This window comes from Pelodiscus sinensis, chromosome 28, assembly GCF_049634645.1.
Source record: "Pelodiscus sinensis isolate JC-2024 chromosome 28, ASM4963464v1, whole genome shotgun sequence".
Classification (NCBI taxonomy): Eukaryota; Metazoa; Chordata; order Testudines; family Trionychidae; genus Pelodiscus; species Pelodiscus sinensis.
Window position 1 is genome coordinate 9,949,022 of NC_134738.1, and position 15,743 is coordinate 9,964,764.

A 15,743-nucleotide genomic window follows, 5' to 3' on the forward strand; every position below is an offset into this window, starting at 1 on the left:
CCACCCTCAACCCATGTGTGCTCCTTGCCCATAATTGAGGATCCAGTCTCTATATAAACAGGCCCGGAGGGCAAAGGGGGCAGTTGCCCTGGGGCCCGGCAATTCAAAGGGGCCCAGAGCTCCTGGCTCATAGTGCTGCTACTGAGGCGGTGGCTGAAGCCCTGGGTGCGTCTGAATCATCGTCGGAGTACCAGAGTGCTGCTTTGCATGGCTCTGAGGGCTGGTGAGGGGTTAGCTGCAGTCTGGGGGATGCTGAGGGCTGGGTGCCTTGGCCATACCCTTCTTCCCAGGGCCTGACCCCTCCAGGGAAGCAGAGCTGGCCCCTACTGTACCTCACCCCAGGCTGCATGGTGCTGTTGGCCTTGCTGTATCTAAACCTGGGGCTCCCTGGCTATAAATGAGGGGAAAACTTGCAGATACGCCTTTGCTGCCTGATGTTTGAGGTGAGCATGACGCAGTGAATAGGGCGCTGGAGTATAAGTTAAGAGGTCTTGGGTTCTTTCTCAGTTTGCCACTGATCCTCTGTGTGGCTAGAGCTTGCCCATTCATCTCTCTCTACCTCTGCTCCCCCTTTGTTTTCATTGCCTATTTATACTGTAAGCTCTTTGGCACAAGGACTATCCATTACTACATGTTTGTTCACTGCCTTGCAGATTGGAGTTACTAGGTGCGATGGAAGTAATAAATAGTGAGAACAGCTGGAGCTTCTGAGCTGGGTGTTAAGACATCAAGCACAACACACGTAGGATCTGAAGATTAGTTTGAGTCCCCACTGTAGAAGGTCGACAGGAGAGTCGACATGAGAAACTCTTCTGTTGACTTCCCTTAGTCCTCGCAACCCAGTGGAGAACTAGAGCCAATGGGAGTGCAATCAGTGATAGATTTAGCAGGTCTTTACCAGACCCACTAAATCAATCCCCAGGAGATTGATTTCTGCAGTGTCAATCTCCCAGTAAGTGGAGACAAGGCCTAGTAGGAACCTAGTTTATAATTTGTCATTGACAAGCAAGGGATAGTTGCATCTTGTTTGCTCTCCCATTTCTCTAATGGCCCTATCGAGCCATAAAAATATAATTATTATGAAGTAAAAAAGAAACGTGCCGATCATCACAGCAGTGTGGAAACGGAGATATTTCCTCAGTTTGTCATGTAAATCTTTTTTCCCACATTTTGCAAAAGAGGAATTACTTTCTGACTTCCTCTTTCCCAAGAAATGGCATACTGAAAAATGTCTGAAATGTGGTACTGAGCTAACGAAACTGGTAGGGATCAGCAGATGCAGAGATGACGTAAAAATAGTAGATTACACACAAACTAACGTACAACAACCAGACCCCAAGTTAATGAAGTCTTGAAAGCTTTCTTCCTTTTTGGGGGGGGGGGGGGGCGGGGGAGGGAGATGTGTGATAAACTAGTGAGGGTTTCTCTACAAAGTTAATGTGGATTAAGCTCAAGTATGAACTTCAAGTCCAGCAACTACTCTGCACTAACTCCCTGTTACTCCACATCAAGGTGTCTTTGGTATTTATCTACATGGCTCCACAATTTGACTAGCATGTTGTGCTGTAGCTCCCCTGCAAGAACACAGGTGGGGTGAACTAAAAGATACCTAGTTTGCAATCCTGGATGTTTTTGTTTGCACTGGAAATGTGTATGTGGGGCAATTACAGTGCATCACACCAGAGCACGCTAATGCACACTGCAATTCGCATCCTACTAGTCTGAAGCCTGACCACCGCCAACCATTTAACCTGCTGATAGGGATCAAGAAAAATGACATGTCTTGTATACTGCAAGTGCCAACAAAAAAAAGCTAAGGCACTAAGACTTTGTCACCACTTGCCAGGAGAGCAACACTATGGAGATCACTTTCTCAGGGGTTGATTTAGTGGGTCTAGTAAGGACCCACTAAATCAACTGCTGATCGCACTCCTGTCAATGCCAGTTCTTTACCGGGATGCAAAGAGTAAGGGAAGTCGACAGAGGAGTTTTTCCCATTGACCCAACCTCCTACAGTGGGGATGCCACAGAAATTCAAACTAGTGTACATTGACTCCAGCTACACTATTCACGTTGCTGCAGTTGTGTATCTTAGTTCGACTTTGTCCCCTAGGATAGATTTGGTCTTAGACAGAAAAGAGATGCTAGTTATACTACACTCTCTAGCGCTCCATTCTTTTTAAAGCAAGCATTAACAGATTAATAGAACAAAGCTTCTGTGGGCTTTGTTTTCTAAATGAATGTGACAATAGGAAAAAGAGATTAAGCATGTTCTCTAATGGAAGAAACTCTTAAAGTTGTCCGCCCCTCCCCCCCCCCATATACATTTTTGTCAATGCTGGGAAAGTGGTAAGTAGATACCTCTCAAAACCAGTTAATCCTGATGATAAAATGGGTTATATATTAAATACAGTCCGGTTCTAGGATTGCACCTGTATAACTGACATACTGTCTCCACTGCTCAAAATGCACTTGACAGAGTGCCATACAGCAGGCAAAAATCTGTCCCAAATGCCCTCCCACACACCTTAAACAATCAGATTTTTTTAACTGACAGCCTCACTCACCTGGTCCCCAAAGAGCAACACACTGGCTCTCTCGGGTGGGGCATTTCCCCATGTAACAGTAACCCTGATCATCTTGGCAGGGGTATCCATTGACTCGGAATCGATCCACTGGGCACTCGTGGGACCAGCCAGTGCACAGCTCGGGTATGTCACAGTCATGCTTTTTCGCTCGGCAAACTGTCCCAGCTTTTTTAAGCTGTAGCAGAGAGAGAAGAGCAGGTTCAGGCATGCTATTCCCGCCCACTGCTGAAAGTGCTCGGTAGTGGACTTATCCCAGCACTGAATAGGACTTAAAAGCCTCTAATGGCCTGACCATTCATGCTACCCATTAAGATCAAACCCTGAGACCATGTCTTCACTAAATGGAAGACGACGCTGTTGCAATCGATCTTCCGGAGTTCGATTTAGCAAGTCTAGTTAAGACTCACTAAATTGAATTCAGATGGTGCCCCCATCAGCATCTGGTACTCCTGCTTGTGCAAGATGTCAGGGAAGCCATTGTCCTCCCACTGTGGGGACAGCAGGGAAACTCAAAACAAGGTACGCTAACTCCAGTTAGTCAACCTCAGCTATGTTCATTGTATATCTTGATTCGGTGTTCCCTTTTCGTGTAGACCTGGCCAGAGTTTCTGGTATCTCTGCAAACTGGGCCACTCAGAACCAGTGGGGCAGGCTTTCCACGCATGCTTCCCTCATGAAACTAGTCAAACTTCCAATTCCCACAGAAATCAGTGGGACTTCTGCATATATAATGACTATGTAATGGCCCTTTCACTGAGCCTGCTAATCAAGAACATTGGCGGCACTCCCATAAACCCACCGGTGCTAGCCCCAAGATGTGTCTAGTGACTGATCTGTAAGTGCTGTGTGACATTGCTTATATAAGACCTAATATAATTCCCAGAGAGAGGATTAGTTGAGGTTTGGTGCAAATTAGGTATTTGCTGACTGCTATTATTTTCAATGAGATTCTATAATATCCTGATGTAAGGAGCTACAGCAGTTTTAAAGAAGCCTGGAAAAAATATTTTATATATATATATATATATATATATATATATAACATTCCAAGCATTTAAGTCTTAATGTATTAAGCTTTAATGGCTTTTATATTGTATACTCTGCCAAATCATTATTATTAGAGATAAAGATTGATATGGATTGGACTCCGCTAAATGTATTCAAGATTAAATCTAAGGCTATGTCTACACTGCACTCTAAAATATGCCTAAGATACGCAATTTGCTTTTTAACTAGCAGAGAGGGTCTTACTTGGCAGTTTTCACAGCACTCTCCAAATCCACATTTCGCATTCGGCTTCAGCTTGCACGTCGCAGCTTCGCAGCAGACATTTGTGCATTCCTGGAAAACAATCACCGAGAAAATTGTTGGTACGGTACAGTGCTCTGTGTTTTCTTTTATTATTTTTCCCCCGGGAGCCCATTTTTCATAGGACAGCGTGTACTTCGCTTAAAGAGAGCGAGAGTGAGGTGCAGTTGTACAACACGTATCTAAAATGGCTTTACGGTAAAGGAAACTGATACGAATCGTACTAAGTGGGACTGTGCGTGATGAGGAAGCCTGCTTGATTATAAAATTACAGAACCACGTGCTCCAGGGAACTGCTGATTTTTGTTAAGGCCCAGATCACATAGAACTCTTCCTTATTCTAAGTGAATAATAGAACCGCAGAATTCTAGAACAGGAAGGCATCGTGTCCAGTCCCCTGCCCACATGGCAGGACCAAGCACCACCTACATCATCCCTGACAGGTGTTTATCTAACCTGCGCTTAATTATCTCCCGGGATAGAGATTCCACACCCGCCCTAGGCAATTGATTCCGGTATTTAACCACCCTGAAACTTAGGAAGTTTTTCTTAATGTCCAAACTAAACCTCCCTTGCTGCAATCTAAGCCCAGTGCATCTTGCCCTATCGTAAGAGGTTAAGGGGAATCTTTTTTCTCCCTCTTTTTGGTACTTGAATCAGCTTACAGCTCAGTTCAGCCACAACTCTGTCTTCTGCCAGGCCCGTCTAAGGGGCCTGAGGGCTGCCTTGGGGTGGCTAGTCCCTGCCCCACTCCTTCTGCCTGAGGCCCTGCACCTTTCATCCTCCACCTTGCCCTGGGGCCCCTCACGTTTATTGGCCCCATAGAGCTCTGCTGTCCCCCCTGCACACACACACTTTCTGCTCTGACAACCGTCCGGGACTGTGGTGTTCTTAGAAATAAGTTTCCACGCTAACTGGGAGGTTGTTTCTGTGGCCTTGTATGGCATGGCTCATGGTGTCGGAATGGCTATTCCCTGGGAAGCATACTCTGGCGGACGCTAATTTGGGGCATGAGACAGCAAAGAGCATTGGGGCTGATGCGCATTTGAGTTGGCCTTGATTCTCCAGTGATGCTGCCGATGTAGGTGAAGCTCCACAAGCCGGAACGCCCGCTTAGTGGATCAGATGAGGGTTAAGTGCTGAGCTCCCGAGGGGCCATGCGAACTGAAGCTCCCCCTTTGAAAGTCTGGTACCTCCTCCTGCACAGGTCCTCCGCTTCTCAGGCTTGATGACCAAGGGGCTGATTCTTAATTGCATAACGGCCCCTTCTGATAACCCTGGCTGTGGAAAGGGGCCTTCCCCCAGGGGTCATTGCAACATAGAGAAAACATGCTACCAAACCGCATACCTCCCAGCATTCCCACGGGCTAAAATGGGACAGGTTCTGCCCCCGGGGGGGTGATGTCAGGGGCAGCTGCATATGTGCCCCACACCCACCCAGAAGAGGCAGCTCCTGTCCAGCAGGGCAAGCTGGCCTTGGCTTCAGTGATATGAGCACAAGCTTGGCTTGTGGAAGAGGGGGCTTGTGAATGGCCCATGGCAGGACAAAGCTGAGAGTGAGGAGAGAAGGAGAGAGTAGGGAAGGGGAGAGGTTGCCAGGGAGAAGAAGGCGGAGGGGGAGTCCGTCATAATGCCTACAGCCGTAGCAGGGGCCAAGTCCAGGAAGGGAGGCTGGAGGGTTGTGGCTAAAGTGGGATAGTCCCACAAAACCTGGAACCTGGAAGGTCTGACTCAGAGCAGTATGTCACGCTGGGGTAAATGACTACACAGTGACTACCGTCTCTGTAGCTCAAGATTTCTGCACCCTCAAGAAATGGAAAGTTGCAGTTGTCTCCCAAGACCTCTGGACAATCTCGGGTTTCTATCTCTTGATGAGTATTTTTTTCACAACTATTTATCGTTACCTCAGGAGTTCCACAATCGCATTCTTCTCCCTTCTCTACAAAGTTGTTTCCGCACACGGGGGTTGCTATTATGTCTGTTGGGGAAGGGATATTGGTGATGCATGCTGGCGTTCGGTCCAAAATGTATTTCTGAAATTCCTGTAGACTGCATGTGCTAAAATCCTTGGGGGTATTGTAGCTGCATAAAGGAATCAACATGGTTTCCATTTTAGTTGATTACTCACGCGCGCACACAGGCACACAAGCTAATAGTCGTTTTCACCAAATATTCTTTAAGAACCTGAGAAGTTTAATTTCTAAACATTTACAAATATTTTGAGGGTGAAAAATTAAAAAAAAAAACATAACTTTTTTGGAGACACTGAGAACATGGAAAGATCATCATCTTAGATCAGAAATTCCTGGCCTTATAAGACAAGTGTGAGATTGGTTACTATGGCTATGTCTACAAAGCAGTGTAATTTTGGAATAACATCAGTTATCAGAATAACTGATGTTATTCCAAAATAACATAATCCTCATCTACACACAAGCAGTTATTTTAACATAATATTGAAATAATGTTGAGCCAAAGGACTGCGTACTCCAACTCCTGTAACACTCGGGCTACGTCTACATTGGCCCCTATTACGGAATAGGCATGCAAATGTAGCACTTTGGAAGAGGCAAATCCGCGGGGGATTTAAATATCCCCCGCGGCATTTGCATTTTCATGGCCGCCGCTTTTTTCCGGCTTGGAGATAAGCCGGAGAAAAGCGTCCAGACTGGCGCGATACTCCAGAATAAAGCCCTATTCCGGAGGATCTCTTATTCCTACTTTCAGCGCTTTGCAAGTAGGAATAAGAGATCCTCCGGAATAGGGCATTATTCCGGAGGATTGCGCCAGTCTGGACGCTTTTCTCCGGCTTATCTCCAAGCCAGAAAAAAGCGGCAGCCATGAAAATGCAAATGCCGCGGGGGATATTTAAATCCCCCGTGGATTTGCCTCTTCCAAAGTGCTACATTTGCATGCCTATTCCGTAATAGGGGGCCAATGTAGACACAGCCTCATTGAGGAGTAAGGGAAGTTGGGGGAAGAGTGCTCTGTCTCGAAATAAGTGCCTTGTGGACAGTGCCAAACATCGAAATAAGCTATTTCGACTTTAGCTACACAATTAGCATAGCTCAAGTTGTTTAGCTTATTTCGAGTTTAGCCCTGCTGTGTTAGATGCATTGTATCTCTCCTTATGAGATATTTGATTTTCCCTACTACAATCCTGTGGCAACAGTACTAATCAGTGATAACAACCAGCGTCCTAAAGTCTCAAATCACAGTTGAATTCTTTGAGCTTCAGGAAGTTCTCCTCCTACTGGAGTTTCAACACATGATCTAAAGTTTCAGGGGAAGCGGGAAGTGTTAAACAAATTGTATAACTTCAACCACTCTTTTAGCGCTTTGCAAAAGGCAGAGGAAAATAATAGCTCATAAAAGGGAAGAGAGGACATGAGATTGTAAGAGGAACAACAGTGACACAATTCCTAGAATCATAGAGCTGGAAGAGACCTCAGGAGGTCATCAAGTCCAGCCCCCTGCCCAAGGCAGGACCAATCCCAACTAAATCAACCCAGCCAGCCGAGACTTAAAAACCTCTAGGGATGGAGATTCCACCACCTCCCAAGGGAACCCATCCCAGTGCTTCACCAGCCTCTTAGTGAAATAGTTTTTCCTAATATCCAACCTAGACCTCCCCCACTGTAACATGAGACCATTGTTCCTTGTTCTGCCTCTCTCCGTCCTCTTTGGAACCTCTCTTCAGGGAGCGGGAGGCTTTTGCAGAATGAAACCCAAATTTCTAGAGGAGTCAAGCGAGGATCAAAAACCTATCTCAGTCAATGCGAATCTTTTTACTTCCTCGGGCCCTGGATGAGCAGAGTATGAATGGGATCCCTGGCAGAAGTGCAGCAAACCCACATTAAGCAAATGCTGAGAACAGAGCAATTTTGCAACTAAGCGCGAACAGCAGGAAGTGAACCTTCTTCCTGAGTGTGAAGGGACGCTTGTCTTACTCAAGCCTGGGTGGGAACTCTGATTCCTGCTTGCTGTGTAGGAGAGGTAGGTGGCTAAGTAAAGGTTAAATGAAATTGTACTGGACACTTCAGTGATGCTTTCTATTGGCTGCTTATTAGAGAGGCTGGTAAGAAGTGCAGATGTCATTCGACATGAGAAATCCACTTAAGTTACGAGCAAGAGTTTCAGGATATGAAACAGCATGCTTTCTGCATTCATCGTTTCACATGTGCTAGTTATTGCAAGTGTTTCTGGCACAGTCCACAGCCTGGTATCAATGGTACGCTCTGAGCCTTATCCAAAAGGAAGAAAACGGAAAGACTCCTATTGGCATCAAGGGCAGAGCATGCTCATGCCGGACCGGAGCTGCCTCGCAAAGCAATCGTAGACTATGTGGTTTCCTTTTTGCAGATGCCTCACCTGAGTTGTGCCGCCATGATGCACGATGCAGAACTGCATTTGCAGAAGTTAGTGTCATGGTTCATACCAAAGTTGTGCCCCATCTCGTGGGCCATGGTCGCTCCAATTGAAATAGAATTGGGATGATGGTCCTGCAGCGAGGAGAACAACAGAATTGCTTGTTATTTCTGCAAGCAGGTTTGGAACAGAGCATAGGATAAGAGAAATGACATGGCTAAAAAACAGGAATCTTGGAATAAATCTCCCCAAATACAGAACTGGCCATTTTAGTTTGTTTAAACCAGGAAAAGGGTTTTTTTAGTTTAATTAATTGCATCTTAATTAGAAAGCAACAATATTACTTTGCTCAAAATTCTCTCTCCATCTATCTCTCTAGATTGGGATTTTCAAAAGACTCTAAGGGTACGTCTAGACTACATGCCTCTGTCGCCAGAGGCATGTAGATTAGGCTACCAGACATAGTAAAATGAAGCGGCGATTTAAATAATCACCGCTTCATTTAAATTTACATGTCTGCCGCGCTGAGCCGACAAACAGCTGATCAGCTGTTTGTCGGCTCAGCGCGGCAGACATGTAAATTTAAATGAAGCGGCGATTATTTAAATCTCCGCTTCATTTTACTATGTCTGGTAGCCTAATCTACATGCCTCTGGCGACAGAGGCATGTAGTCTAGACGTACCCTAAGAGTATACCAGTACAGTTTTAGCAGTGAAAATCTTCACCTCCCTTCAGTGTGGACACAGTTAAAATGGTATAAAAGTGCTTATTCCAGATCAGGAAGTGAAGAATAGTAAAATAAGGGCAGTTTCATACCAATATTACTGTATTCAGACTAGGGTTTTCTCTGTTATACCTTTATGGAGGGAGAGGGAATCACATCCCAAAATGACCTTGATATACTTGATATAACTTCTTAGCATATATCAAGCTTAAGAGAAGTAAGCAGCCATTTTTATTGAATTGTAACGGGAATTGGGCACTTAAATCTTTTAAACTTGGAAGTTCCCAGCCTTTTCCCCTTGATTTGTCACGTCTAACGAACACTGTAATATGTTTGCACATTATTAAATGATGTGGGGAGGAGAGAAGTGGTCAGGGTAAAGAAAATGACGGTCGATAGGGATGATTCTTATTTTTGCTCTCCAGTGGTATGCTTTTAAATGTATGCCAAGGGCTACCAGAACTCTGGATGATTCTCTCTTTGGGAAGGAGGTACTTTTGGGTGGAAAATCTAAATAAACAAGCAATGATTGATAATAGAATGGCACAAAAGTCGAGGTGCCCTGCGTTCTTCCAAAATCCCCACCTGACAATGCAGTACGTGGTGCTGCCTCCTGCTCCTCCCCCCATGGGTTTTAAAGTGTGGTGTGTCTGGTTTCACATCCAAATCTCAGCTGCTTTTCAAAGCAGCACGTGGTTTTAGCGATGTGACTCGGTCAGTGACGATTGAGTCCAGCAGGGAACTTCCCCGTGTCCAGAGAGGTTTTGCATCTAATCTTCTGGTTTGTGTCCATATCTAACACTTTTTTTTTCAGACAAGCTCAACCGTCTCTAATTTAATATAGGGATGTGAAGACGAGTCGACTAGTCACTTCCCCTCCCCCCTTGCTGACTCTATCAGCAAGAGGGAGGAAGAGCAGGCGGTATTTCAAAGCGACAACGCCACTTTAAGCCCGGGGCCAGCTGGGGACTCCTCCCTTGGGCTGTTGCTACACATCAAAGGCAGAAGCGCCCTATCAACTAATCAAATAGTCAATGCAAAATGCATTGACTATTCGATAAATCAATTAGTCGATATTTAACATCCTTAATTTAAGATGCTCACTACAATTTGGGGCATTCGGATTCCATCATTTATCCCCATTCTGCTGTCCCTTGGATTCCCTTATATTAGTGTATATAAATAAATAAACCGTTCTGTATGTTTTTCTCCAGCCTGGTGCACCAAGGAAATGTACTCCAAATCATGCTGCTGTTTAAAAAATCCAGTGGCCATTGCGTGCTGGTGACACGTAACCCAACTGTGAAAAAACCAACCAGACCTGAATAATGCCTGACGAATGAGTAACACTGCACATGGTTCCCACAAAGGCCAGTCCTACTGTTGGGCCTTCCAGGTCAATCCCTCTGTAAGGAAGCAAAGAGACACAGCATGAATCCCAGTGATCTTAACTTTGAGGACAGGACAAGAAGCAATGGGCTTAAACTGCAGCAAGGGAGGTTTAGGTTGGACATTAGGAAAAACTTCCTAAGTTTCAGGGTGGTTAAACACTGGAATAATTTGCCTACGGAGGTTGTGGAATCTCCATCAGTGGAGATATTTAAGAGCAGGTTAGATAGACATCTATTAGGGGTGATGTAGCTGGTGCTTGGTCCTGCCGTGAGGGGAGGAGACTGGACTCGATGACCTCTCAAGATCCCTTTCAGTTCTAGTGTCCTATGATTCTATGGTCTGTCACAAGGGTGCAAACCTGATGATGGTGCTGATGGTTTTATTTATTGACTGGCAGGTTGCCTTAGGCACAGTCCCCTTAGGACCAGTACAAGATGGGAAAGACTTTCAAGAGCACAAGTATCAGTTAGGACCCCTACTCCCATTGGCCTTCAGTGGGATTTAAGCACCTATCCCTTATATGGAACTTTCGAATATCTCCCTTGTGATCGCACATTGGACACTGTATCTGAATAATCCTGAATTTTGTATACAAATTCCAATTTTGCAGCTTAAAGATATCTTTATAATAGCCCCAGTTTTATAAAGCACTTAAGCACAGGTTCAATTTTAAGCATTTTAAGTAATTTACACCCTTCTCTTCAGGACTAGATTTATCAAAGCCTTTACGCATATGATTAAATTAATCCTGATTTAGCAAACCCCTTCAGGACATTTTTAACTCCAGGTATGTGCTTAAGTTCCACTGACTATACAATTAGGCAAGTTTGGATTCAGATTAGAATCTGCCTCTGAGCTCTGTATTTCAGGCCCATCATCAAAAGCACTTTTTGTGGAAAAGCGTCCATGGCCAATCTAGATGCGGTTTTCCGCAAAAAAGCCCTGATCGCCATTTTCGCGATCGGGGCTTTTTTTCGGAAAACAGTACTGTGCTGTTTACACTGGCTCTCTTGTGCAAATGATTTGCGCAAGAGGGCTTTTGCCCGAACGGGAGCAGCACAGTATTTCCACAAGAACACTGATGATTTTACATGAGATCGTCAGTGTTCTTGCGGAAATTCAAATGGCCAGTGTAGACAGCTGGCAAGTTTTTCCACAAAATCAGATGATTTTGCTGAAAAACTTGCCAGTCTAGACACAGCCTAGGACTCTTAGGCTACATCTACATTGCAACGCTATTTTGGGATACCGGAGTATCCCAAAATAGCTATCCCATGTCTTAAAAGGAGACCGGTTATTTCGGGCTCACTATTTGAATGTCCCTGTAAACCTCATTCCACGAGGAGTAAGGGATGTTTCAGAATAGCGCTTTATTTTGAAATTTGGCACTGTGTAGACAGCGCCAAAGTACGAAATAAGCCATTTTGAAATAAGATCAAAATAAGATTCGCAATTTGCATAGCTCAAATTAAGTATCTTATTTTGAGCTACAGTGCAGTGTAGCTCAAATCCTTAAAGACTGCATCTCTGGTTATCTTTGTAAACAAGTTTCTGGGTAAAAATTCTTCTGGCGTATTTGGAAATATAAATGGGAAAGGATATGATGCATACGTGAGTAACTGAGCGTTGTCGTTCGTCTTTCGCTTCAGCAGATTCGACTGACGCCACTCTGAGAATTTGTCTAATGTGGTGCCTGCTGAAGAGCTCACAATGAACGGATCCCCAGATGTCCAGACTTCTAGACCAATCAAAGCCACGTGAACGTTTATGGCTTTATAAACCTGCAGGAAGGAGACATTGTGGCCAGAGGAAGTAAGTCACTTATAATTCTGTATAAAGGGAACTAGCTCTGATAATGAGTGATTATTTAATCATGTAACATTTGGCCATTTCTAAAACTAGATGAACTTTTCTGAATTCTGAGATTCCAGTGAAGTTTGAAACTTTAAACCAATCAGAAATAATAACATTTTTTAATTCCTTCCCACCCGCTTTTGAATAGCTGAAGAAACTTTCAAGATTTGTCACATTTTGAAATTGTCATGGCAATTTTCCAACTGGACCATAGCAGCACTTTGGATGCAGAAGGAGCACACGGTTCTCACAGTCAGTGTTGTGAGCAATCAGACACACGCCTCACATGACGTACCCCTTGCTTGAGGTGTGTGTCCCTTTAGTAATACAGGTAGGAACAAAATCTACACACAGAAAACCAGAGGAAATTTGCAACCCTGCACGTGGGCAATGGTAAATAAAATATCTCTTGGGCTGCCATTTGCCACCATTGCTATAAGAGCAATATAACGAAGCATTACTGTAAATGAGCATCAGGCACATGGAGTTCAATGGAACTACCACCTGCTTAAAAGTTAAGCACTTTCAAAAGCATTTTGAGGATTGGAGCCGAACTTTATAATAACTTAGGGTGAGTCTACACTACGGAAAAGATCGACCCTCCGCAGGTTGCTCTTCTATTTCTCTAGGAGGACGGGGAAGCACTGGGATGGGTTCCTTAGAGAGGTGGTGGAGTCTCCATCCTTAGAGGTTTTTAAGTCCCTGCTTGACAAAGCCCTGGCTGGGATGATTTAGTTGGGATTGGTCCTGCTTTGGGCAGGGGGCTGGACTTGATGACCTTCTGAGGTCTCTTCCAGCCCTAAGATTCTATGATTCTAAGCTGATGGGAGGATGTTCTCCTGCCAGCCTTCCAAACTTGTAGTTGTTGTGGTAGCTCAGCTTAATGTAAGCCAAATCCAGGTACTTATTTTCAATAGCCGGATGGCATACCATAAGCCATCCAGCCTGGTCTAGTGTAGACCAGGCCTAAGAAACTTGGCATAGAGATTCCTCTTAAGGAAGATTTTCTTTGAAAAAATTGATGGAAATTGGGAAGGCTTTGAGAGACGCTTTTACTTTTAAAAAATGACCTTTGTAAAGTTAATTCTGATTTTATCTTTTACTCAAGCACGATTTGCCACTAACTTGACCCTGTGTAGTAATTTGCTTGAGTGCAAAGTTGGAGTAACCCCCCATGTTGATTTTGCAGCCTTTCATAACCCATTTGCATTCGTGTAAATAAACTGTGCAAAGTATACAGAAGGAGAAAATTAGACTCAGTGGCTATACTTGTTTTCATCCGAACCATTGTGGCCTTTGAGGAAAATTGATTAATTTGATCTCGTGGTTCTGTTGCTTTTATAGATGTGAAGGTGCCGATTCTTATTTTATTTTTTCCATCTTTTTGGTCCTTTATTTCTTGTTTAGTCACTCTTTTGTAAATGCCAGCAGGTCCAATTCTCTTCATTCTTTTCCAGGTGTAACTGCAGAAAATTTCTAAGACTGTACAATGTAATCAATCCAGTAGCATTTTTACATAACAATAACAGAGCTTACCACGTTGATGTAATTGATTATTTCATATACTCGTGTTCTTATATTCGTCATGTTGTGGTTGTACTTCCTGTACTGCAAAAATAAATATGAAAGCTTCAGTAACTGGATAAGGGTGGAAAAGACAGGCATTGGTGGAAAAGACCTGAAGCATCTCAGATAAAACTGTACCAGAAAATAGTATTGCCGGTCTCCACAGCAGTGAATTTCACCCATTTATCGTTGAGAAGTGAATAGCTATTTGAGAGCAGCTAGTGGTGGTAAGAACAGAAGAACTGCCATACTGAATCAGATCATGGTTCATCTCCTGTCTCTAACCCTGGCATGTAGGAGAGTTTCAGTGAGCATGTACAAACAGGGCAATTATGAATCCCCTGCTGTTTTCCACTCCCAGTTTCTGGCAGCCAGGTTTTGAGCCTGAGGTTGCATCTCTCATCATGTTGGCTAACAGCCATGGAGGGATCTTTCCTCCATGAATTTATCCAATTCTTTGTTAAACCCAGTTCTACTTTTGGCCATCACAACATCCCATGGCGGTGAGTTCCGCAGGATAACAATGCATTGTGTGGACAAAGTGCTTCCTCTTGTTTTTATTAAACTTACTCAGCATTTAATCAGATGACCCCTAGTTTTAGTATTATGTGAAAGGGTAAATAACATTTCTCTATATACTTTTTCACCCAATTCATAATTTTACAGACCTCAATCTTATTGCCACTAGGGATGTTAAATTTTGATTAATCAGGTAATCAAGTCGTCAGTGGAATTCCCATTGACTACTTGATTAGTCGATAAGGGGGGCGCTTACTATCCCACTGCCCCTCTCCCTTTGAAATGTACAAGAGACGCCTGCGGCTCTTCTATATTTGAAAGGGAAAGAGCCAGCGGGAACCCACGCCAGCGGGAGCAAAGCAGTCCCTGCCAGCACAGGTTCCCCCGTGCGCCTCATCCTTTGCAAGCATCTGTTGTACATTCCAAAGGGAGAGGAGCAGGAGTGGGACTGGCGCAAGCGGGACTGTTTCAATATCCACTCATGCCGCTGCCCCCTGCTTCTCCTGTCCCCCACGGAGAGGGTTCTGGGCGGAACCAGCTTTTAAGCTAGTTCCCCCCAGCACTGGCGTGTACTCCCCCACTTGCTGCCTCTCTCTGATAGAGAACAAGCCGGTGCTGAGGGAAACCAGCACCGTCTCCGTGGGGGGCAGAGGAAGCAGGGGGCAGCGGCATGAGCATGTAGCAGAGTAGAGGCAACAAGGGGAGGGGGAAGAGACTAGTTAAGTTCTTACTCAACTTACCGGGTAGTCGACTAGTCGCTTACATCCTTAATTACCACCCCTCTGCTCCCGTATTTGTCTCTTTTCTACTCACAACCACATATAGCACTATCGGTACTGCTGCCTGCTACACCTTCGTTATTGCAAGTGCAATACGGTAGGTTGGGAACCAAAAGGTCAAGAACTCGGCCTCAAATCCTGTCCCCCATTTTTGGTTTTCTTTGGCTGATACTGACTGTTCTCGATATTAAGCCAGAACTTCAGCATTGAAATCAATGCTGAGTTGTATCTGCTATGGATTAGGCCTTTTGACTTTTAAATCACGGCGCCAAGTGACTAGGATATTTACTGTGAAAATGTATAATGGTCTGTCTACACTGCAGCTAGAGTGAGGTCACGTCTCCACTTACCGAAGGATCGACGTACCGGCAATCAATCTTCTGAGGTTTGATTTAGCAGGTCTAGTAAAGACCTGTTAAATTGCATGCTGAGAGCACCCCCCATTGACCATGATACTCCTTGCTGTCGTGAGGAGTAAGGGAAGTTAACAGGAGTGTTTCTCCTGTCAACCTCCCGCTGTAGGGTTGCCCAAGAAAACTGATGCAAGATACATTGACTCCAGCTACACAATTCACATATCTGGAGTTGCGTATTTTCTCTGCCAGCATAGACCCGGCCTGACTCTCCCAGCCCAGACAAATGAA

At 44.6% G+C, this 15,743-nt stretch overlaps 1 protein-coding gene across 1 annotated transcript in view; it reads right to left on the reverse strand.

Annotated features, from left to right (window-relative positions):
- Nucleotides 1-15,743, reverse strand: part of LOC102456835 (zinc metalloproteinase-disintegrin-like NaMP) — a 68,497-nt gene that overhangs the window by 23,651 nt on the left and 29,103 nt on the right. The window contains exons 8-14 of the mRNA XM_075911070.1: nucleotides 13,772-13,843; nucleotides 11,993-12,162; nucleotides 10,311-10,395; nucleotides 8,268-8,398; nucleotides 5,801-5,978; nucleotides 3,840-3,929; nucleotides 2,568-2,763 (exon numbers count right to left, since the gene is read on the reverse strand). Coding sequence (XP_075767185.1) covers nucleotides 2,568-2,763; nucleotides 3,840-3,929; nucleotides 5,801-5,978; nucleotides 8,268-8,398; nucleotides 10,311-10,395; nucleotides 11,993-12,162; nucleotides 13,772-13,843 — 922 coding nt within the window. The remainder of the gene's footprint in view (nucleotides 1-2,567; nucleotides 2,764-3,839; nucleotides 3,930-5,800; nucleotides 5,979-8,267; nucleotides 8,399-10,310; nucleotides 10,396-11,992; nucleotides 12,163-13,771; nucleotides 13,844-15,743) is intronic.